We start from the raw sequence: 24,332 nt of genomic DNA, 5'->3' as shown, positions 1-24,332 counted from the left end.
CAGGCTATTTCACTGCATTGTGGCAATTTGGCACTCTTTTTCTTCTGGAACCACCAGACTTTGTCAAGACAAGATGTGTCAGATACGCTAAGATGTGATCTGATGCATGAAACCCAAGACTCCACACACACATGCACTCCTCATTTGTCTTACTGTTACATATGTGTGCCCTACAGGAATCCTGATAAGTTCTATTTTGCCCAATGCCCATCACAAGAGAAAAAAAAAGTTAGTGTTTATAATTACATGCACAGTTTTAGCAAGAATGTTCCTGAAAGAACTTCCATTTTGATAGGATTAATGAGAACCAAATCCTCTGCTTACAATTTTACCTGTACGATGCCTGGAAGAATTTTCTACACACCAGCTTCTGGCTCCTTAGGTTTCACACCTTGTTCCTTCTCCACTCCCCACAGTCTCAGCGCCAGGCTCTCAGGGCACGTTTCTGCTGTGATATGACCCATTGCCCTGTTCCTTCGTGTCACACCCTTTGCACCCTACACCAGATGAGTCAGCACAGAAGGTTTAAGGCACTCCTACACCAGGACAGCTGGCAAAAACTGAATGACAGACCACATCAATCTATGCCACAAAACCCAAATTAAATGTATCCCATGTCAGGTTTCCCTCACTCAGATCTACTCCAACCTCATCTGACATGAGGCAAAGGAGAATTTGGGCAAGAAGAGATAATGGTCTTAACTGACTGCACCAAAGCTACCTAATCTATGAAAATTTTACAAAAGCATATGCCTATGTGAACACATTGGGTCCTTCCAACCTCGTCCTTAAAAGGGGCCCACGGAACTGAGGGGCCCAAAGCTTAAGCTGTCTCCATGTTGTACCTTGTGGTTTAATAGAGACATTAATAAACTGCAAATAGGTGTAAGAAAGTTCTAGTTTCCCATGATGTTTGATGCTTTTTAGGAAATAAATATCAAAACCTTTCAAAAAAAATGTTTTCTTGTTCTTTTAGGTTCCCCTGTCTCGTTGGCACCTGGTCAGCTGATTGTGCTGAATGGGGTCTCTGCAAACAGAGACCAATAAGCAGGAGATTAGTCTTCCTAAGAAAGGATGTACAGGGCCGGCCCCGTGGCTTGGTGGTTAAGTGAGCGCGCTCCACTGCTGGCGACCCGAGTTCGGATCCCGGGCTCGCACCGACGCGCTGCTTCTCCGGCCATGCTGAGGCCGCATCCCACATACAGCAACTAGAAGGATGTGCAGCTGTGACACACAACTATCTACTGGGGCTTTGGGGGGAAAAAATAAATAAATAAAATCTTAAAAAAAAAAAAAAAAAAAAGAAAGGACGTACAGCAGCTCTGCCCGATAGAACTTTCTGCGATGATGGAAATGCTCTGTATCGGCGCTGTCCAAAAGGGTAGCCACTAGCCATATGTTGCTAGCTACTGAGCACTTGAAATGTGGCTAGTGAGACTGAAGAATTGAAATTTAAATTTTATTTGAATTATAAATATTATTTAAAATTTATTTAATTTTAATTAAAATTTAAATAGCCACATGTGGCTAGTGGCTGCCATATAAGGCAGTGAAGATTTGGAGCCAACTGAGGGGGAGATGACACAGAAAGGGGAAGGAGGAGAGGGGCATGCCAGCCATGTGGCTGTGACCAGCCTTGGGAGTTTGTTTTTTAAACCATTCTACTCTCTGTTTCTATGAGTTTGATTCCTCCTGTAAATGAGATCATGCCATATTCGTCTTTCTGTATCTGGCTTCTTTCACTTCCAGCTTCATCCATGTTGTTGCAAACGGCAGTTTCCTTCTGTTTTAAGGCTGAATAGTATTCTATTGTATGTATATACGTACCGCATTTTCTTTTTCCATTCATCCATTCATGGACGTTTAGGTTGCTTTCATGTCTTGGCCATTGTGAATAGTGCTGCACTGAACATGGGACGGCAGATATCCCTTTGAGATCCTGATTTCAATTCCTTCAGATAGATACACAGAAATGGGATTGCTGGATCATATGGTAGTTCTGTTTTTAATTTCTTGAGGAACCTCCATACTGTTTTCCATAGTGGCTGAATCAATTTACATTCCCACCAACAGTGCACAAAGGTTCCCTTTTCTCCACATCCTCACCAACACTTATCTTCTGTCTTTTCATAATAACCATTCTAACATTTGTGAGGTGACATCTTATTGTGGTTTAGATTTGCATTTCCCTGATGATAAGTGATGTTGAGCAGCTTTTCAAATATCTGTTGGCCATTTGTATGTCTTCTTTGGAGAAATGTCTATTCTGTTTCTTTGCCCATTTTTCAGCTGGGTTATTTGGTTTTTTGTTATGAGTTGTATGAGTTCCTTATATCAGCCCGGGGAGTTTTGAAGAGAGAGCCAGAGGACAGTCCTGCCCAGAGGGCCTTCCCACCAGGGCTCTTGTATGTCCTTCCTTCTCGGACATTTATGGAGCAGCCAGGTAGGCCAGACAGCGGGTAGGGCCAACTAATCCATTAGGTACAATGCCCAGGGTCCACGAAAACGTTTTAATTTCCTTTAAAATCAGAAGAAAAAAATGAATTTTTAGGCCAAAGAAAATGTTTGAATATATAATATTAATATATTAATCTTTATGTCAACCCAGTCATAAAATATAATTGAAAAAGAATCGTTTTAATTGAGGAAGGAGCCCGTGAAAACAGAAGTGCCTAGGACCCATGAAAGTCATAATGTGTGTGGGGGAGAGGGTGCTTCTTCTACCCCAGACAGCTCATCTTTCACTCCCAGGTATCTACCTGCCACCTCCCCTTTAATAATTTTTTTTCCCCTTTAATAATTTTTTTTTTTTTTTTTGGTTCCCCCAAAGCCCCAGTAGATAGTTGTATGTCATAGTTGCAGATCCTTCTAGTTGCTGTATGTGGGACGCGGCCTCAGCATGGCCGGAGAACCGGTGCGTCGGTGCGCACCCGGGATCCGAACCCGGGCTGCCAGCAGCGGAGCGCGTGCACTTAACCGCTAAGCCACGGAGCCGGCCCTGCCACCTCCCCTTTAAATGCTCCCCTGGGAGGCCACACCTGGACTCCATGAATGGGCCCACTTCTCCCGGGTCTTGGCACAAAGGAGTCAAACAAGAGAACCAAGGATCTTCGACCATCCCTGCGTCAGAACAGATCCCTGCACCCAGGCTTGGAAAATTCACCCCTAGACAGTAGGGACAGTAGGGAGCTGGGGAGGGGTCCAAGAACTGTGCAGGAAGATGGAGAAGGGCAACGCTACGTTCTAGAGTGAGTTCATTAATCTTTATAACCCCTCTGATACTGACCCCATTTTACAGTGGAGGAAGCACGGGCTCAGAGAGGTTGACTAACTTGCCCAAGCTCACACAGCTGGGATTCAAAACCTTGGTATGTCGTTGGCCTGACACCCAAGCTCAGGCCCCTTTGTCACAGATCCCTGGAACCCCTCTCTCGGCCACTGTGGGACCTCGGGAGGGGCATAAAGAGCAGCTTCTGTGCTGATCACCCCGCTCTCCCTGAGGGCTGTTCCCTTTTCTTCATTCCTGCTCCCTGGAAACCCATCCTTCCAGAGCTGATCTTATAGGATCTCTGGGCCTCAATTTCCCCTTTGTGCGTGTGTTGTGGTAGGGGTCTCCCTCCAGTAGCAAGGAAGAGGGAGGGAAAGGGAAGGACGTGGCCTTTTCCCTCTCACCATGCTAAGGCCCTGGCCCCGTCTCTTCCCTGAAGCCCACCTCCCACCGCGCAGCGTCCGCGGGCAGGAACGGGGCTCGGCCCCTTTAAGTGCCGCCCGGGAACGCCCGGGGCCGAGCCGCGCCATTCCCGGATCCGCAGCTGGGGCTGCCGGTCTCGGCGCGTGCCCCCGCGCTTGCCCTCGCCGTGCCCCACGCCCCGGGCCTCGGTCGGGGGAGGATGAGCCGCATCTACCACGACGGCGCCCTCGGGAACAAGGCCGTGCGCAGCGCGCAGCTGCCCGGCGCCTGGAACCCCGCCGCCCACCAGGGGTAGGCCGCCCGCACCGCCGCTCGGACGGCCTCCCTCGGCCCCAGCTCGGCTTCCAACCTGGGCTTCCTGATGGCGGACGGCGCGCCCGGGCCAGGGTGCGGGTGGGAGGACAGGCGGGGCTCGCCACAGCCGCCTCTCGGGCCCCCAGGCCGCTCCTCCCGGCCCCCCGCCCCCGGAGCGCAGCCCTAAGACACGGATGGCTTACATCCCCCCTCGTGTCCCCATACCCTCGCTGGAGTCCGGGGCTCAAGAGGCGGGGCTTCCTTGATGCCGACCTCTGTCTGCCGGATCCGCGTGACTGTGAACCGCACCCTGCCCCGCCTTGCCCAGCCTGCGCTGGCGCCGGACGGGACGGTGTGGGCCTGTGACCAGAACAGCGGGGAGAGTGTGCCTGGCTGCGCTGGGGGAGGCATGGCCTGCAAGGAGGCGTGTGTTGGAGGGGGAGGGCCGGGCCTTGCCATCACGGGGACACGAAGGGACCATTCCGTTTGCAATTCTAGACACTAAATGTAGGGGATGAGGGTGGGTAGGGGCAAGCAAGGTACAGCGAGTTTTCGCTTTTCATCTCCATCCCTTCCGCTGTCCCTACCTCTCTCCCGTTTCTTTTTTTTTTTTTATAATTTTATTTATTTATTTTTTCCCCCAAAGCCCCAATAGATAGTTGTATGTCATAGCTGCACATCTTTCTAGTTGCTGTATGTGGGACACGGCCTCAGCATGGCCAGAGAAGCGGTGTGTCAGTGCGCGCCGGAGATCCAAACCCCAGGTCGCCAGCAGCGGAGCGCGCGCACTTAACCACTAAGCCACGGGGCGGCCCTCTTTCCCGTTTCTGTGGTTCTGAAAATGGAAGCCCACAGGTTCTGCTTTTATGAAAATTGGTATAGGGAAGCAGGGTCCAGCTCCTCTCAGGGACCCTGCGATCTTGGGCTAGTCACAAAACTTCTGAGTCTCGGTTTCTCCACCTCTAAAGTGGATATAGATGAACAGGAATATGAAAGTGCTTTAAAACAGGTGTAAAGGGAAAATACTTTATAGCAGCTTAGACCCCCCCCAAATTTGGTGAAATAAAAATGTAAAATCCTTTATATTTAGTAAGCACTTAATAGTTTACAAAACACCTTCATAGACATGACCTTATGTCGTCATCATAGAAGCAGAGAGAGGCAGCTGTTACTGTCCCATTTTGCAGATAAGAAAAATGAGGCTCTGGTTATAGTAACCCCTGCAGGAGGGGCCCCAGCTTGGTCTTGCAGCCTGACCGGGTTCTTCGCTCTGGGCAGCGCCCCAGCCTTTGGGACCCTCAGGAGAATGCAGGCCCCCTGTGGGAAGCACAGAGAAAAGGGCCGCTCAGTGCTTGGCCTGCTCAGGGGCCGGTGAGTAGGAGATACGCGTGGGACTTGCTTCTTTCTCAGTACAGACTCAGACCTGGGCCATCGAACTGTGTTTCTTCCCTGAGGACTGACAGAACTAGCTGGTCCCTTCTTTCCCTCTCGTTCCCAGGGGAAATGGCCTCCTGCTGGAGGGAGAACTGGTCGATGTCTCTCGGCACAGCATCTTGGACGCCCATGGCAGGAAGGTGAGGATGTTTCCTTGGGGCACCTGCAGGCCCCTGGCTTCACAGTCCTCACCCACCAAGGCATTTCCCTGTGCTTGGCCCGGCCGGTACCAAGACATGGGGTCCAGTTCTTTCCTTGAAGGGCTCACAGGGCAGGTGGGAGGTGGGTCGGGAGATTAGCAGTCAAAACGGGCCACCGAGTGGAAGGGGATCGGTTAGGGCTGTGCTGGGCAGTGGACAGATGGAAGGGCCTGTGTTCTTCCTGGGAAGACAGACCAGTTCTTAAACTCAGGTGGTGTGTTTGGGTCTGGGATTGGGAGGGTTGAGAGCAGGAAGGGTGAATGGATGAGGTGAGAGGTTCAGGACTAAGGCTGTGGGTGCTAAGAGGGCTGCAAGGCCCTCTGGAGAGGTCCTGTTGCCTTCTGATGGAACAGATTTAGAGTACTGGGAGCCTTGCTGGGGTGGGCAGCATGAGTGGCTCTTTATCCTGGGAGGGCTGAGGGCCCAGACTCCTGTCCTCTGGTCTGGTGTTCCTTCTCCCCAAGGCCTGGTGGACAGGGTCAGAGCAGGTTATCGGCCTGTGTGGGTGCAGGGGCAGCAGCCACCTTCCCTTTCTGAATACCAGCCCTGTTCCTGGGAATTCATGTGCACGAATTTGCAAAGTGGTGAATCTCTTGGCATGGGCTTGCTCATCTTTTAACATCACTGTGTTGTGGCTGGGCCTTTTGGAATGTTCGGTTTTTATAAAGCAGGTCACTGGTGTGGACCTGGGCCTCCACATGTGTACAAGTGGGAGCGCATTGAGGTGGAGGAGGGTTGCTGCACTGGGGGCCTGTTTCCAGCCTGAATGTGAGTCTGCATTGCTGACACTGCCTGGGGCTTCAGTTCCCACGTCCCTGCTCTTGTGCACTTGTCCCCTCAGCCTCCTGGGGTCGTGCCCTTTATCACCACCCCATTTTAGGTGTCCGCAGACACACCTGGTGTTCACCATCCTGTACTAGCCGGTGTCTCTTTCTTGAGCACTAGTTCTGAATTTCCACCCCCCTTGCAAATAGCCCCCGCCTCGTGTAGTGACCCCTTTATCTCCTCGGTCTCTACAACTGAGCTCATCGAAATGCCCTCTCGAGGCAGGCCAGAGGCTGCACAGAGCCTGTTTCTCTCACACCTCGAGAGAACAGCCTCCGCTCCCTGCACAGCACTAATTTCATGCCAAGAGATGCTTTGCTGCATCCTCTCCTCCTTAGCTCACAAGTCAGCAGGGTGGGCACACCAATCTGGAGCCCCCAGCCAGCCTGCCCAGGAGAGCCCAGCAGTAGCTCCACGCTGACCTGAGGCTGACCTGCCTCAGCTGCCCGGCTGCCCTTGACAGCAGGGCATTCTCCCAGCCCCTGTCCAAGCCTGCCTCCTGAGTTCCCCCTTCCCACTGGTCATGCAGTAGCCGTCCCGCCCCGGCCTGCAAACCCCACTCTCTCTTCCTGCCCCTCCCCCAGGCAAGCAGTCTGGGCCTATTGGCCTCCCACTTTGGCTGTCCCTCCCCCCGCTCCCTTCCCTTCCTCTTTCCACATCCACTCACCTCACATGGGCCCTCAGGGACTCAGCCTGTCCTCATTAAACCTGGCCTCTGCCCCTCCTGCCTTCTGGCTGCCCCCAATGCTCATTCCTGCCCTGCTGCCAACTTGATTCCTGAAAGACATCTCTGAGCGTCTTGCTGCTGCTGAAAAACCTTTCAGGATTCCTTCTTGTGTAACCAAATAAAATCTACCTCCAAATGCCAACTCAAGGACCGTCTCAAACTGATCCCACTTGCATTCCCAGCCTGGGCTCCCCCGAGGCCTCCAAGGGCCCTGCGTCGCTCAGACATGCACACGGGACCTTGACTCTCATTTTACGTGCCTGTCCCCGGCTTTCAGTATTCTTCCTACGCTTATCCCGCAGTTGCAGCTCTCTCCACCTTTCTAGACTTTGCCTTCTGTTTCTCCCAGGAGGTGGTTTCCTCTTCTTCAGTCTCTAGGAGCATTTCATCCGCCTGCTTTGATTAAAGTAGCTGGCAAACAGCATTTACGGCACACTTCATGCTTTATGCTGTGTTTGCTTCTTCCTTATCTCCTTGAACCCTTACAATAGTCCTGAAAGTAGACGTCACGTTGTCCCTCAGCGACAGAGGAAACCGAGGGTAGGAGTGACTTGCCCAGGTCCCACATCTGCTCGAAGAGGCACAGTGGCTGCCCTCACTCACAACTCCCTTTCGGTGCCCCTTCCATGCACCTTGGCTGCTTCCACTCCTGCTCCACAGTATTTGGGGTCATTGGTACTTGGGTTATGGTTTTCTGGATATACTTTCTGTCTCTGGCTGTGTGGAGCTCTTGGGGTCAGGCCCTGGGCCCACCCTCTCATGGACATCTAGCATGGTTCATTATGTGTGGCAGGTGCACTACTAGACATATGAGTGAAGAATGAATGAATGGCTGTTGGAGTGGGGGCATCTGCCCAGCTTGAATATCTTTTGGGGTAGAAAGTGAGGTTGGGGAGAGCTGCGGTTGGAGCCCTGTGGAGAGTGTGTGTGTTGGAGGGTGGGGGGTGCAGCAGCCCCCTCACTCTCTTTCTGCCTTGCCCCAGGAGCGCTACTATGTGCTGTATATCCTGCCTAGTCGCATCCATCGCCGTAAGTTTGACCCCAAGGGAAATGAAATTGAGCCCAATTTCAGCGCCACCAGGAAGGTGAACACGGGCTTCCTCATGTCATCCTACAGTAGGTATCCTGCGCCTCTCCTCCCTTAGGCCCTCCTTTGCCTCCCACTGTGGCCTTCCTTTGTCTCTGAGAGTCTCTTGGCCCCTAGAAAGTGTCTTCTCAGTGTAGTTGGCCTTGAAGCCCGTGTCTGGCCTGAGGGCCCCTGGGCTGGACTCCTTCCTGCCTCCCATTCACTCAGGGGATCCCCACCTCAGTCCCAGGGACCTAGCTGGCCTTCCCAACGCCTGCCACCTCCTGCAGTCTGGAGAATTGTCCATGAACCTGGTTCTGGGCTCTACCTGCCTTTGTGCAGAGCCTCGGCCAGGCCCCCATGGCCTCCTTTTTTCTGCCAAAATTCTCATTTTGTTCTTGGGTCCTCGGTGATCCCATTCCTCCTCCCAGTGTTTGGCTGTGGAAGGACCTCTTTGCTGTCTGCCCCTGTGTGAGAAGGTTTTGAGGTTGAGTGAGAATCCATTCACCCCTCTGTCATTTTATTCATTTGTGCTTTCAGCCGCTCATTAATTCTCTGAACATCTAGTGAGCATCTGCCTTGTGCCAGGCACTGAGCCGCATGCTGAGGGTCTGGGGACGAACAAGACTCAGACTGGCACTCAAGACATTCTCAGTCTGGTGGAGGAGATGGACAGGCCCGTGCCTGGAGCCCGAGGAGGCTTGGTCAGGGGGTGCTCTGGAGGAGGCAACACCAGTACAGAATCCTGAAAGATAAGCAGGAATCAGCCGGGGTGCCAGGGCTTGGAAGGCTGTTTCAGAGAGGGGCAGCGTGCCAAAGACCCCCTGGGAACTGAGGGCTCCTGCTGCAGGTGAAGAGAAGCCAGGCAGGGAGGGCAGCCTGAGAGGCAGGGGCCAGGTGGAGAAGGACCAGAAGGGGCACTCAGTTCAGGGTGCAGGGGAGCCCTGAGTGGTTTTCAGTGGGTGAGTGATGAGATTGGATTTATTCTTAAAAATCTCCGGGGAGGTGAATAGACTGGAGACCTAGAGGCCTGTTAGGAGGCTGCGATGCAACCTAGGAGGGAGGTAAGAGGGCCGGGACTAAGGACCTGTCAGTGAGAATGGAGAGACTGGACAGACCCAAGATAGAGAGGGACAGTGGTTCTAGGAGGTGAGGCGGTTTATCTGGGGGACGTTGGGCAGGGAAGGGTTGAGGAGGATGGAGCAGACTGCAAGTCCTCCGTGTGAGCAAGGTGTCTGGGGAGTCGCCGCAGGCATCCCTGACGAGGCTCGGCAGAGGTTTTACACTGTGAGTGGACCGTGCTCAGGTCTTTGTGGGCTGGCTGGAAGTTCTTCCCCGGAGTGTGGCCACCTGGGTGTTGGCATGGAGAAGGCAGCCTGTCACACGGCCCCAGGGTTGCTGTGCTGGGCGCCTGTGCACGTCTTCGTGAGGTCTAGGGCCTTGTGAGCACTCCCAGCCCTGCGTGGCCTCGCTTCTAGTCTGGGACCGCCCCGCCCCCACCTGGATATGCAGATAGGGGACTTTCAGGGTAGGAAGGAGAGGCTATTGGAACCCTCCCTGAGCCTCAGGGCTCTGTCAGGGCCAGGATGAGCAGGACAGAGAGAAGATGAGGACCAAAGTTTGCTGCTGGGTCCAGCAGACCCCGCCCCAGCCAGGAAGACCCTGAGAGCCTGGAGAGAACCCTGCCTGGTCACTGGCGTCTCAGTGGGAACGCAGAATTGTGTGGAGGGTTCGAATCCTGCCTCCTCCACTAACTAGCTGTGTGACCTTGGGCAAGTTACTTAACCTCTCTAAGCCTTGATTTTCTTATCTGTAAAACAGAAATAAAAACATTAACACTCACTGAGGGTCGACCATTTGCCAGTGCTGTGCTGAGTGCTTTACGTGCATTATTTCATTGACGCCTCATGTCAGTCCCGTCAGGTGGGTACCATTTTATCCTTATTTGTCAGACACAGAGAGGTTAAGTAACCTGCCTGAGGTCACATTGCTTCTAAGCAGGTTTGCGCCAGGCGGCCTGGCTCCAGAGCCCATGCCCATAAGTCCTCTGCTGTGAGCTCCTTGAAGAGCACTGGCAGGACGAGCCCTCAGAGTCCCACCCCGAGGTGCTTGTGAGCATGTGAAACCCTCAGCCCTCGCCTGGTTCCTAGAAGGCCCTCCCTAAGTGCTTATTATGGTGGTAACAGCCCTCTTGTGCTGTGTGTCTGCAGAGGTGGAAGCCCAGGGGGACAGCGACAGACTCACGCCCGAGGCGCTGAAGGAGCTGGTGAATAAGCCAGAGCTGGTGGCGCTGACAGAGAGCCTCACGCCCGACCAGACGGTGGCGTTCTGGATGCCTGAGTCAGAGATGGAGGCGATGGAGCTCGAGCTGGGGGCCAGTGTACGGCTGAAAACCCGAGGCGATGGCCCCTTCCTGGGTGAGTGGTGCAGCCGCCACTGTGGCCTGATGTTCCCATTTGGCCTGTGGGGGTCCTGGCCTCCTGTTAAGGCTCCCCCAGCCCTCCTGCTTAGAGCTCATGGGAGGAGGCCAGGTCTGGCTTCTATGAGGACATGACCCCTTGAGATTTATTCCTAAGTCCCTGGACAAGTGCCCTGGGGCCAATAGCCTAGACACTCTGGATGCTGGGGTGCCGCTCAATGCCATGGTTCCAGTGGGATCCTGTCCTATCTAGTGTTTTGGGGGTGCCCCCCTAGGGCCACCTTGCACACACCTAGACCTGAAGAGCACAATGGCTTTACCCAGACGTAGAGGATGCCAGCAGAATGGGCCAGCCCCCGCTGTGTTTCTGCCACAGGGAGGGAGGCCATTCAACTTCTTCCTTTCTTTCAGATTCATTAGCCAAACTTGAGGCTGGAACAGTGACCAAGTGTAATTTCGCTGGTGATGGAAAGACAGGGGTGTCCTGGACAGACAACATCATGGCCCGAAAGTCTTCAGAGGGGGCTGCAGTGGAGACCCGAGAGCAGGGGGCTGGGGCAGAGGACGAGGAGTGGGTAGGTCAAGGGAGACAACTGTGGACCTGGCGTGGGCATGGTTTATCTCCGGGCAGGAGTTTTGTACTGGTTGTGGTTGGGTGTAGGACAAGGAGACAGCAGCATAAATTTTACCCCCAGCCTTGGTGGAATTCCATGGAAGGCCTGAGAGTATGTTACCATCAGGAAACGTCCTTAAAGGTACGAAGAGTGACAACCTGGGGCCTTTCTTCTTGGTGGGTCTGAACTGTGCTCATTACAAGAAACCCCCAAAGATTTATAAAAGTGAGGGATGGAAGGAGTGGAGTGCAGAGGGGAACACAGACTTGATGTCATCAAGTCTCCACACATTTCCTCTTCAGGTGACTACATCAGCCATGTCAAGGCGGTAGAGCAGCTGAATGGGCATTTTTTTCTCCTTTGTTCTGGGCTCCCTGCCCAAAGTGGCTGGAAAATGGCTGACTTGGTCCTTAATAGTTTTTTTTTTTTGCCAAGGGTCAGCCCGTTGGTTGATCCTCAGCCTATTCACAGTTGATTTTGTTTTTCTGAAGTATATTTCACCTGAAGATTTAAATTGATGTCAAAAGGCCCCAAATTAAACATTTAAAACAAAGTCACAGAAAATGGCCTATTTATCTAGGTGATGAAGATGATGACATTTGTCAGAGACAGCAGGGGCAGGTAGGGTAGAAGGTCTGGATTCCCTTTTGTCTTAATAAAGTGAGTCTTGGATGGAAAAACCATTGAAGCTGCCAGGCCACCTCCCTGGGCCAGCTCTGATGAGGTGAGGCCAAGGCAGGCGGCCAAGGGCCCCACTGGTACCTCTTGATCACACCCTTGTTTGTCCGATGACTTGTAGAAGACTTGCATGGAAGTGCTCTGCTCACGTCTCTTTACTTTCTCCCCTAGGATGACTGAGGTTAGTGGGAGATGGAGTGCCTCCGGGGCCCACCAGCACTTGAGAATTTCTTCCATTGACTTCCACTCTGGAGCTCAAGGGGGCAGTCCACCAAGCTCACCTGGTTCTTCTCTACAGCCGCCATGGAATACCCTTTGAACAAGCTCTGCTAAAATCAAATCCAAGCCCACGATGTTAGCAGTGTGGCCCATGCTGTGGCTCATGCGAGTCCCTCCCTGGACGTGAGTCTAGCCTTCCTAGACACTTTCATGATGGCTCTTGCCCTGAGTGGCAGCCTTGTTTCTGGACGCAGGCAGTGGGTGAGTCCCCAGGGTAGTCAGAGGAACTGGACTTGCTCTTGGTGCAGAATCGGGGAATATCCCTCATCTGCATTCAGAGTGGCTCAGAGGAGAAGTCAGCGGGGCTCCTTTCTCTGCCCTTGTATTTCCTGCTTTCCTTCCACACCCACCCTCCTCCCCGACACTCTGTGTTGTAGCCTCTGCTCTCCTGCTCCAGCCTCCTTTCCCCGATGCCGCTAATTCTTTAGTCCTCCTCTGGTTCTCTGCCACCTTAGGGTTCCTGTCTCCTGACCTCCTTGGCTGCTTTCCTGGGGATGCTGTTCTCAGGGAGGCCTAGAGCATTCACAGATGTGGCTGGCTGGTCCCCACCTCTCACACTCACTCTGCTGGGCCACATTTTTGATAACACCTTTTTTGTTGTTTTGTACCTTGAGAACTTTCTATGAATGAGTAAATCTTCAGAAAAGGATTCCTCTACAATGACTGGGTTATTGTCAGGTGTAAACAGTCTTCCAGCTGAGCCATGTCCCTATAGGAGGAAGGCCATTTCTTTTTGGTCATGAACATTGCCTTGCTGGGGAGTGTGCCCATGCTAAGATCTGTGAAGAGATCTGGAGTTGAAATCTGCCTATGCTAAGAATGGTGGAGACTTGGTGGCATGTGGATCCTGCTTGCCCCAGGGAAAAGAGGGGGTGGTGGTGAACTAACAATTATTGAGTCCCCTCGTATTTAACACAGCACTAGATGCTTTCCATAATAGTAATTACAGCCACTGACTCTTGAGTGCTTCCTGGTGCTAGAACTTGTGCTAAGCACTTGCAATATCTTACCTAATCATCACAACAATCCCATGAGGTACATGTGATTATTCTCCCCATTTTTTTCATATGAGACTGAAGCTCAGAGGCTCCGTGGATAGCATATAGAGGAGAGAGTAATTTAAGCGCGGGCAGTCAGATTTCAAAGTCCATAGTGTTAACTGCTGGATTATTCTGCTTCCACACGTATACTACAGGGGAAAGGGGGGCCTCAGAGAGGTGAGCAACTTGCCCGGAGTCACACAGCTAATAAGTGGCAGAGCAAGGATTCAAATCCAGAGCTGTCAAAAGCAAAGCTTATTCTCCTTCCCCTGTCCCCTGCTTCCTTGGCCTACAGAAGGGCCTTGGACCCAGGGACCAGAGGAGGGCCTGGCCCTATGGAGCAGGGTTATATTCCCAGACTTTAGGGAAATTGCATAAGCCCTTGACTGCTGATCTGCTGAGGCTGAAACCAGCCCTACAGGTATCAGCAGTTGAGCAGGTGATACTGTGCTTCTAGCATTTATTATTCATGGTTCCAACTTTCCTTTGCCTTCCTGCGTATTTGAGCCTGGGTTCAACAATATGGCTGTGAGCTTGGGATTCACATTTCACTTAGGCCACCAGAAGTCATGAGTCCCTGGACTGCTCGCATGCATCTTCTGTTCTTGTCTTTTTCTTAGTTCAGATCCTTGTGATCTCTCACTTTGACTATTGTGGAAGCTGCCTCCCGGGTGTCCTGTGTCTGAATGGGGCTGTTTCACTGTTGAGCTTGCTGGGACCTCAACCATGGGGGTGGCCAGGGAGGTGGTTAAGCAGGAGGAGGACTGGGGACGCTGACTAGGGGTAGAGGCACCTCCTGAGGGCATCTCCCTGCCCAAAGCACTGTGCCCAAAGGGTATGGCAAGCTCATATGGGCAGGCCACCATTCCAAACAAGGAGGCCCAGTGTGTCAATGGGGGAAGCCCTGGGCAACAAGTGGGCTTGGTATCTTGGAGACGCTCCTGGAAGGAAAAGGCCTTTGAGGCTGGAGCTCAGAGAATGGGAGGGGTGGAAGTGTGTTTGAGATGAAGCTGGAGATTGGGCCTGGCATCTTCTATATGTTAAGTATTTTGGGACTTTATGAAGCTGGTGATCCCAGGGAGGGTGATAAGATCTGATTTGTGTATTTCAATGATCTTTTCAAGATCTTTGTAAAATTCAAAGATATTTTCAAAGTCAGGTCTTGCTACAGTCAAAGGCTTGACCACAGAGAAGCTGAAGGCAATGAGCCCAGCTAGGGGGCTGCGGCAGTTGTTGGGGTGAGAGCTGGGTGGTTTGCTGTAGAGCGGTGGCAGTGGAGATGGAGGAAATTCAGGTATACAGAGAAGGAAAGGGACCTTCCAGCAAGAGAAGAGCTTGGCAAAGCCATGGAGTGGGGGGAGGGGCCTGCTCTGGAATATGCAATTTCTCTACCTGCTGGTTGTGACCCTGTGCCTACACATAAAATCTGATAATGCTTTTTCAATTAGTGTTATATAATCACTTTCCATATTGCTACATAGTCTTCATAACCACTGTTTTTAAGATTGACCACTGTTTTAAGCTATTAAGATTTAATAGCTCTATTTAAACAATTTTTAGATAATTCATTGATTCCCTATTTGGAGCTAATATAATTAATGTGTCAAAAACTGTTGTAAATTATATAGTTTGCTCAGCCCAGTCACCTACCTCCCCCCACCACACACACGCGCACACACACACACACACACACAAACACATTATATTTCTGGGTTATTTCTTTAGGGAGAGATTCCCAGGAGTCAGATTACTGGGAATCTAGGAATTTTGTAAAGTCTTGTTATATTGCAAAATTGCTTTCTAAAAGTGTTGTTCTAAATTATAATTTCACCAGCAATGTAAGAGAGGACCATTTTCATGCTACTCTTGCCAAAATTGGGTATGATAACACTTTTAAAGTGATACTTGATAAGGTGAAAATAATATTTTAATTTTAATACTTTAAATTTAATTAAGCTTTTTCCCCATTAATAGTGGGGAAAAACTGGAAAATTCACAAATATTTGGAGATTAAATGAACAACCAATGGGTCAAAGAAGAAATCAAAAGAGAAATCAAAAAATACTCTGAGACAAATGAAAATGGAAATATACCAAAATCTGTGGGATGCAGCAAAAGCAGCTGTAAGAGAGACATTCAAAGCAATAAATGCCTACCTCGAGAAACAATTAAAGTCTCAAATAAACAACCTAACTTTTATGATAAAACCCCTCAACAGAAGTGGGTATAGAGGGAACATATCTCAACATAATAAAGGCCATATATGACAAGCCCACAGCAAACATCCTACTCATCGGTGAAAAGCTGAAAGCCTTTCCTCTAAGATCAGGAACGAGACAAGGATGCCCACTCTCGTCACTTCTATTCAATGTAGTATTGGAAGTCCTAGTCAGAGCAATTAGCAAGAAAAAAATAAAAGTCATCCAAATTAGAAAGGAAGAAGTAAAACTGTCAGTATTTGCAGATGACATGATATTTATATAGAAAACTCTAAAGAATCCATCAAAAAACTGTTAGAAGTAATAAGTGAATTCAGTAAAGTTGCAGGATACAAAATCAATTACACAAAAATCTGTTGCATTTCTGTACACTAATAACAAACTATCATAAAGAGAAGTAAAGAAAACAGTCTCATTTACAATTGCATTAAAGATTAAAATACCTAGGAATAAATTTAACCAAGGAGGTGAAAGACCTGTATATTGAACAATATATGACATTAATGAAAGAAATTGAAGAAGACACAAATAAGTGGAAAGATATTCTGTGCTTATGGACTGGAAGAATCAATATTGTTAAAACATCCATACTACCCAAAGCAATCTACAGATTCAATGCAGTCTCAAAATTCCAATGTCATTTTTCAAAGAAATAGAACAAATAATCCTAAAATTTGTATGGAACCACAAAAAAAAACCCAAATAGCCAGAGCCATCTGGAGAAAGAAGAACAAAGCTGGAAGCATCACACTCCTGGATTTAAAACTATATTACAAAGCTGTAGTAATTAAAGCTATGGTATTGGCATAAAAACAGACATATGAATCAATGGAACAGAATAGACAGCCCCAAAATAAATCCACTCATGTATGGTCAATTTACGACAAAGGAGCCAAGAATATGCAATGGGGAAAGGTCTGTCTTCTCAATAAATGGTGTCAGGAAAACTGGACAGCCACATGCAAAAGAATGAAACTTGACCAATATCTTATACCATACACAAAAATTAACTCAATAGATTAACTAAAAAATGGATTAAATACTCGAATATAAGACGTGAAACCACAAAACTAGAAGAAAACATAGGCAGTAAGCTCCTTGACGTTGGTCTTGGTGATGATTTTTTGAATCTGACGCCAAAAGCAAAAGCAACAAAAGCAAAAATAAATAAGTGGGACTACATATTAAAAAGCTTCTGCACAGTAAAGGAAACCATCAACAAAATGAAAAGGCAGCCTACTGAATGGGAGAAAATATTTGCAAATCATATATCTGATAAGGGACTAATATCCAAAATATATAAAAAAATCATACAACTCAACAACAAAAAACAAACAATCCGATTAAAAAATAGGCAGAGGACCTGAATAAACATTTTTCCAAAGAAGGCATACAGATGGCCAACAGGTACATGAAAAGATGCACAACATCATTAATCATCAGGGAAATGCAAATCAAAACCACAATGAGATACCACTTCACACCTGTTAGAATGGCTGTTACCAAAAAGACAAGAAATAACAGGTGTTGGCAAGGATGTGGAGAAAAGGGAATCCTTATGCACTGTTGATTGGAATGTAAATTGGTGCAGCCACTATGGAAAACAGTATGGAGGTTCCTCAAAAAATTAAAAATAGAACTACCATATGATCCAGTAATTCCACTTTTGGGTATTTATCCAAAGAAAATGAAAACACTAACTGGAAAAGATATATGCACCCTCATGTTCATTGCAGCATTATCGATAATAGCCAAGATATGGAACTAAGCTAAATGTTCATCAATGGATGAGTGGATAAAGAAGTTGTGGGGCCGGCCCCGTGGCTCAGCGGTTGAGTGCGCGGGCTCCGCTGCTGGGGGGGTTCGGATCCTGGGTGCGCACTGACGCGCCGCTTCTCCGGCCATGCTGAGGCCGCGTCCCACAGGCAGCAACTAGAAGGACGTGCAACTATGACGTACAACTATCTAATGGGGCTTTGGGGGGGAAAAAAAAGAAGGAGGAGGATTGGCAATAGATGTTAGCTCAGAGCCGGTCTTCCTCAGCAAAAAGAGGAGGATTAGCATGGATGTTAGCTCAGGGCTGATATTCCTCACAAAAAAAAAAAGAAGTTGTGGTATATATACATAGTAATATTATTTAGCTATGAAAAAGAATGAAATCTTGACATTTGCAACAACATGGATGGACTTGGAGGGCATTATGCTAAGTGAAATAAGTCAGACAGAGAAAGACCTTATGATCTCACTTATATGTGGAATCTATAAAAAAAAAAAAGAAACCAAGCTTATAGATACAGAGAACAGATTGGTGGTTGCCAGGGGCGTGGGAGAAATGGGTGAAGGGGTCAAAAAGTAAAAAGAAAAAAATACAGTTGATGTAAAATAAAACAGACATAGAAATTTTGAATCATATTCAAAATATTAACTTTACATATATACATATATGTTTATGTATATGCTAATGTATATTATATAGGTATATTATATATAATACATATAAAAACACTGATGCATACCTATTATTTCTAAAATAATAAAAATGCCACATTCTAAATCTTTAAGATTGAAAAAAAAAGAAAATGAGTGCTATAATAGACAATGCAAGTACAAAGTGCTATGATTGCAGAATCTTCTAGAAAATAGATTATTTCTGGGATTATGGCTTCTTGAGTAGTCGTTACTTTTTTTACATTTAATTAAAAAAATTAATACTTTATATAGACTTTTCCCCCATTAATATAGTGAGCTTAAACATTTTTTTCACGTTCATTTCCTAGATGTATTTCATGTTTTGTTACTCCATTCCTTTGCTCATTTATCTACTCAGGGGGAGAGGTCTTTTTGGTTTATCAGAGTTATTTATATTTTAAATATAACCATTTACCATATTTTAACAACTTTTCCATTTTTAAAAATTGATTTTACAAATGAAATCTATATAGATGTATCTGTTGACTTTTTGTGATTTTTATTGCTTCTAAGTTTGTGTTCTCTTTTCAGATGTTAAATACTCAGTTTCACTTTCTTTCATTTTGGTTATTATCTGGTTTTATGTACTCTTTAATCCACTCTGCCTTTAATTTATGGGAGGGTATGAAGCGAGATAACTAAATTGCTTATTTTCAAATTGCTAACCAGTTATCATGACATCATTACAAAATCCTTCCCACTATCAAGTTATGATTTCTCCTAAATCACATATTAAAATTATTTTATACCTAAGTTATCCATTATATTTCAATGTCTCCCTATAGTGACAATTTGAACTAATATAGTAGGTTTTAATAGTAGGTAGGGCTAGGTCCCCCTCATTATTCTTCTGTTTTGGAATTTTCTTTGACATCCTCCTCAACATTTGGAACATTTTGTCAAGTTTCAGTGCATTTTTATTGCCTTTGGCTTTTTTAAAATTAAAAAACTCTGGCTATGAGTAATATATACTTATTTTATAAAAGAATAATATATAACTCCACCACCCAAAGATGTATGTTAAATCACTTATGTAGTACTCAGTGATATGCTGTGCATTGCTCCAAGCGCTTACAAACATTAATTCCTTTTGTTTATAACTGAGGCAAGTAGAATCTTTTTTTTTCAAAAAAAAAAAAAAAACAGTTTTACAGTAAAGGAAACTGATGTTATGCCTGTTTCACAGATGAAGACACTTGCTCAAGGTGCCCAGGTGGTGAACAGAGCCAGGATTTGAATCAGGGCAGTGTGGTTCCAGGGGCCTGGGCTGAACGCTATGATGCCATTCCATCAGACACAATTATTATCCATATTTTGGTGTATCTACTTCCAATCTTTTACAAAGTGGGGTGTCCCTGTACATACTTTGTATAATCTTTTCACTTACAGATATGGCATGGAACATTTGCCCATACTATGGTATAAGTCTTTCACAGCACGATTTTTAATAACTTTAATATTTCTCGTATGCATGTGTAACAATGCATTTAGCCAATTTCTCATTTTGGAATAATTAGTTTGCTTCCCATTTTCCCCAGTAATAACACTGCTGAGATGTACTTTCTTGAGGCTAAATCTTTTCACAGATCCACAATTATTTTATTATAAATTCTAAAACTGGAATTGCTAGGTCTAATGTTCTATACATTTCAAAGGCTTTTGATACATATTGCCAAACAGTCCTCTGGATAGATTTGCAGCTTTATCTGCAGCATAGGGACATGTTTCACCTCACCCCCACTAAGTCATTATAAGAAAAAACAAAAACTACCAATTTGAGATCGCTGGTACCTTTTAAATGGAATTGCATTCAATATTCCTTAATTCCCACTATGCACTATCTACCATGGAGAAACAGCCCTTTTGCACGAGGACATCTATATAATTCCCTGCAGCATTGTATATAATACTGAAAAATAAAAATGAACTTAATGTTCTCCAACAGGGGACTGCTAAGCAGCCGGCATCCGCCCACGGCGGAGCGTTCCGCGCGCTTTAAGGCGGAGGCGGGACCGCGGGTCCAGTGCAGACTGTGGGGACGCGAGGCCTCCGCCGCCTCCCCGGGGAGCGGGGCTGCTCTCAGGGGTTTCTGCTCCTGGATCGGCTTTACGCCGGACTCGGGATTCTGCAGCAAGCGGTCGGTCTGTTGCGAAGAGCACAGATCCAGGTTCGCGCCCTGGCCAGGCCCTGGGTGGGCAGCCGACGGTGGCCGCGTGACGACCCTCCCCAGCCTCGGTGTCCGCACAAGCCCTCCCTCGAGAGCCCGCCGCCCACCCCGGAGCCTTCTTCAAGGCATGCAGGGAGACCGGACCCTTCGCGGTCGGGCCCCTGGGCGCCGGGGCAAGTTTCCGCGGGCCACTCTCAGCAGCGCACCAACCGGAAATGTCCGTGTTGTGGCGGAAGGAGATGCTCCCCGGAAGCAGCCAGTGCTGACAGAAGCGTGGCGGGCAAAGATGATTCAGGCGATTCTGGTTTTCAACAACCACGGGAAGCCGCGGCTAGTGCGCTTCTACCAGCGTTTCGTGAGTGCGGCCCAGCCTCATCACGTCCCTTCGGGGCGGCCGCCCCCCTTTCTTCCCCTAGGCCCCTACGGCGCCCGCGGGCCCGGCAGGTGACCCCTTGGGGCTCCTGCCCCTTGCGTGACCTCAGACCCCTTAACCTCCTTCCGCGGCCCGGGGCCAGTGTCAGGCTTGCTGCCCCCGCCCTCCCCGACCCCGCCCTGGACCCGGCATTTCCGTGCGGTTTGGTGACACTTCCCTTTGGGTCTCAGGGCGCTCTGAGTGACGGCGGGGGTGTGCCTCATTGGGAACGTGAATGATTGCAGTCACTTTAGCATTGGTGGGTGTTGAACGCAGTTCCATGAGGCGGAAGAAATATGCAGCTGCTTAAAAGTTTTTGCTTTAGCCGGAGGGTCTGGAAAAGTGCTTTCTTGGGATTATTTCCCTTCCATGTTTCCTGGGCCTGCCCCGGGACTGGATACCCTGCGCTCTGTCGAGTTGAGGGAAGTCAGTTTAAAAGTGAGGAATGATGAGAAATTATAAATGCTGCCGCGAGAATTTTCCAAAAACGTTTTTCTGGAAAAACGCAAACATCGTTATTTGCATCCTGCCCCTCAACGTTTTCTTTTTCTGGCTAGGTTTCAGAATGTTACATGCATAATTGGTGGACTGGTGGAAGCCCAGAGGGGAAAGACTCGGAGAATTTAGGTTTAGGTCTCAGCTCCACGTTTTTTACCTTTGGGTCTATTGACAAGTTAACAAACTCTTTCAGGCTTTATTTCCTCTTTTGTCAAATAGAAATGAAAAAATAGTTTTGCCTTTTTCATAGGATTTTTTTTAATCTAGATTACATTTTATTAAATAATTATATCGAGGTAAAAATATTAGCATTCAATATAACTGTTTGTATTTGTATTTTTGTCTGTGTCTTTTTTTCCCTCACTTTTAAGTGTTATTGAGATATAAGCCACGTACCATACAGTTCACCTATTTAAAGTGTACAATTCAGTGGTTTTTAGTATGTTCACAAAATTATGCAACCATCACCACAATCAATTTTAGAATATTTTCATTACCCCAAAAAGAAACCCCTACCCATTAGCAATCACTGTGTATTTACCCCTCAATTCCCCCAGCCCTAGGCAACCACTCATCTACTTTCTCTCTCTCTAAATTTGCCTCTTCTGGACATTTTATATAAATGGAATCATACAATATGTGGTCTTTTATGACTGGTTTCTTTCACCTAGTATGATGTTTTCAAGATTCATCCACATCATAGCGTTTATCAGTTCTTCATTCCTTTTTATTGCCGGATAACATTCCATTGTATGGATATACCACATTTCATCAGGTGATGTTTTCACCTGCGGCTCTTGTGTATAATGCTGTTACACACATTCACATACAAGTTGTTGTGTGGACGTGTGTTTTCATTTCTCTTGGTTATACACCTAGGAGTAGAATTATTGGGTCATGTGGTAACTTTATGGTGAATATTTTGAGGAACTGCCAAACTATTTATCAAAGTGGCTGCATCATTGTACATTCCCATCAGCAATGTGTAAGAGTTCCAATTTCTCCACCTCCCCATCAACATTTGTTATTATCTTTTTGATTAAAGACATTTTAGTGGGTGTAAAGTGGTATCTCATTGTGGTTTTAATTTCCATTTCTCTAATGATTACTGATGTTAAGCATCTTTTCATGTCCTTACTGGCCATTTGTATATCTTCTTTGGAGAACGTAGGATTTTTAAAATTTTTTTATATATTTTTATATTTTTTTGCAGGGGAAGAGTTGCCCTAAGCTAACATCTGTTGCCAGTCTCCCTCCTTTTTTTCTCCCCACCCCCCCCAAAGCCCCAGTGCACAGCTGTGTATAGTTGTAAGTTCTTCTTGTTCTTCCACGTGAGCCACCGCCGCAGCATGGCTACTGACAGACAAGTGGTATGGTTCTGCTCCTGGGAACTGAACCTGGGCCGCCGAAGTGGAGCATGCCAAATGTTAAATGCTAGGCCATCAGGGCTGGCTTGAGAACATAGGATTTTTATGAGAACCAAATTAGCTCATGAGTGAAAATTACCTTGAAAACTGCAGAGTACTAAAAGATATGAGGGATTATTAAAATAATTGAGTCATATAAGCAATTGGTAGTTTACCTTTTTGTTGAATTAGAAATTAGGTAGCCTCACCATTTCATACCACTTCCCCAGTGACTGCTGCCACTTCCCCCTAGAGTCAGATAAAAGGCTTTAGATTGAAAGATGTTTTTGTCACTTTAAAAAAGTGCTGATGCTTAGCATGTTTTATGTTTCAAAGTACTTAGACTTAACCCTTTAAAGCATCCTGGCATTGGTGAGCTCTGTGAGTTCTTTAAATGGAAACCAGGAAAATAGTGATTGATTCACCTGAACTCAGTGACCAGTGATTAGCAAGTTTGCGTTCATCCATTCAGTAAATACTGAGAGCCACTCTATATCCATGTTGAGTCAAAGTTATGAAAAGTGGTTTCTTCACAATGACATTTTCCCTGTTTTTTTTCTATTTCTTTTAAATAATTAACCAGTTCAAACCTAAATTGAATGCTGTAGAAAGAAAGAGATGAACATTTCTTGAATCTGTTTTCTGACTCTTAGGACAAGTCCAGTCTGAAGGTTTTCTTAAGCTTTGCTACTCCAAGCGTGGTGCCCAGACCAGCAGCATTGGTATCACCTGGGATCTTGTTAGAACTGCAGTCTTAGGACTTACCCCAGGCCTATGAAATCAGAATCTGCATTTTTAGCAACAGTCCCAGGTGATTCATTGCACATTAAGCTTTGAGAAGCACTGGTCTAGAGCTTTTAATTACTTTTTTCTTAATGACTGGTTTCTCTTTCCCATCATTCTTTTTTTAACCATACTTACTATGAACCTCATATGTATAAATAGAAATCGAATGGGAATTATCGAGAGATTCCATCACAGTTGACCTTTTTCATGTGTAGTAAGTGAATAGTAAGTGAAACAAAATATTTGTAGCTCTGTGATTGTCCAAAATTCTAATCTGTAAGTACAACTTTTTCTTTCTCAGTAATACTTTGTTGATGAATAACACAGCATCTTATATGTAATACCTATATTACCAGTACAAAAGATGGCAAATTCAGTTTGTTAAAACATGTGCATGATTACATCTTGACCTCCTAGAAGTGTTAGACCTGTTGACGTTTGTTATTTACCTGGCATAGATGTTTTTAGGGGAAGACACAATATTTCAGGACCAGACTTTCTAGTTACTCTTTGACCTTGTATGAGAGTTTATCAGTTCTCCTTTCCTTGTTTATTAACTAGTATATAAATACCAGCTTACCTATCAGGACAGTAGTGGCTAGTGACTATATATCTAGGTAAACATACCTTGTCTTATTTTCTGTAACAGAGCCTTGTTGTCCATCTTCCCATGGATTCACTCTTTATTTTTTCTCTACTCATCATTTTTATCTTCTCTGGAAACTGATACCGAATGTTCAGATTGTTCCCAGCTTGGAAGCACTTCTCTTCCTGTCCATCCCCATCAATGGGACGTCGTTTTCCAGACTTTCCCACTGATTCACTTTATTTCTTTTATTCCATAGCCAGAAGAAATTCAACAGCAGATTGTTCGAGAGACCTTCCATCTAGTTCTCAAGCGGGATGACAACATCTGTAACTTCTTGGAGGGTGGAAGGTAAACAGCTTCAGTTTTCTCCCCATATATCCACTGTTGGGTGACCTTGTCATTATTGCTTCTTCAGGCAGTACTCAAGTGTCAGGGTGGGTACCTGATGCAACTTGAGCTGATCTTAGCATCATCTGCTCAGGAGAGACCCAATTCTGTTCTGGAAGCTGTTGTGCTTCA

General features: G+C 47.0%; 2 protein-coding genes and 1 long non-coding RNA gene across 5 annotated transcripts in view; 2 read left to right on the top strand and 1 right to left on the bottom strand.

The window, feature by feature from the left end:
• Nucleotides 1-218: 218 nt before the first annotated feature.
• On the bottom strand, nt 219-4,168 carry LOC147917686 (uncharacterized). Its single transcript, XR_015551632.1, has 2 exons — nt 4,041-4,168; nt 219-2,518 (listed from the first exon to the last, which is right to left on the bottom strand). It is a non-coding gene; the product is annotated as an uncharacterized LOC147917686 (long non-coding RNA).
• ARPIN (actin related protein 2/3 complex inhibitor) lies at nt 3,808-12,876 on the top strand. 2 transcript variants are annotated; one of them, XM_004431949.3, is made up of 6 exons: nt 3,808-3,982; nt 5,484-5,559; nt 8,155-8,287; nt 10,448-10,654; nt 11,068-11,231; nt 12,120-12,876. In XM_004431949.3, exons 1-6 carry the CDS (start codon nt 3,891-3,893, stop codon nt 12,126-12,128), a joined length of 681 nt encoding a protein of 226 aa, XP_004432006.1. In that variant the 5' UTR covers nt 3,808-3,890; the 3' UTR covers nt 12,129-12,876. The 2 variants fall into 2 exon arrangements, with proteins under 2 accessions (XP_004432006.1, XP_087285069.1); XM_087428943.1 differs by lacking the exon at nt 11,068-11,231.
• A 7,455-nt stretch (nt 12,877-20,331) lies between these two features.
• AP3S2 (adaptor related protein complex 3 subunit sigma 2) overlaps nt 20,332-24,332 on the top strand; it is a 58,170-nt gene continuing 54,169 nt past the window's right edge. The window contains exons 1-2 of one of the 2 annotated variants that reach the window (XM_087428942.1): nt 20,332-20,477; nt 24,070-24,161. In XM_087428942.1, the coding sequence (XP_087285068.1) occupies nt 20,409-20,477; nt 24,070-24,161 (161 nt within the window). In that variant the 5' untranslated portion in view covers nt 20,332-20,408. The remainder of the gene's footprint in view (nt 20,478-24,069; nt 24,162-24,332) is intronic. The other variant, XM_004431950.3, reaches the window with a different exon arrangement.

Source organism: Ceratotherium simum, chromosome 3, assembly GCF_057802395.1.
Source record: "Ceratotherium simum simum isolate JZ-2026a chromosome 3, ASM5780239v1, whole genome shotgun sequence".
NCBI lineage: Eukaryota > Metazoa > Chordata > Mammalia > Perissodactyla > Rhinocerotidae > Ceratotherium > Ceratotherium simum.
This window is presented reverse-complemented; position numbering and strand designations above follow the sequence as displayed.

Bases quoted from the DNA above. Each gene is read 5' to 3' on its own strand.
- ARPIN (XM_004431949.3), top strand. From the start codon at position 3,891: ATGAGCCGCATCTACCACGACGGCGCCCTCGGGAACAAGGCCGTGCGC. The intron at 3,983-5,483 runs GTAGGCCGCCCG...TCTCGTTCCCAG, and splicing joins AACCCCGCCGCCCACCAGGG to GGGAAATGGCCTCCTGCTGG. The intron at 10,655-11,067 runs GTGAGTGGTGCA...CCTTTCTTTCAG, and splicing joins AGGCGATGGCCCCTTCCTGG to ATTCATTAGCCAAACTTGAG.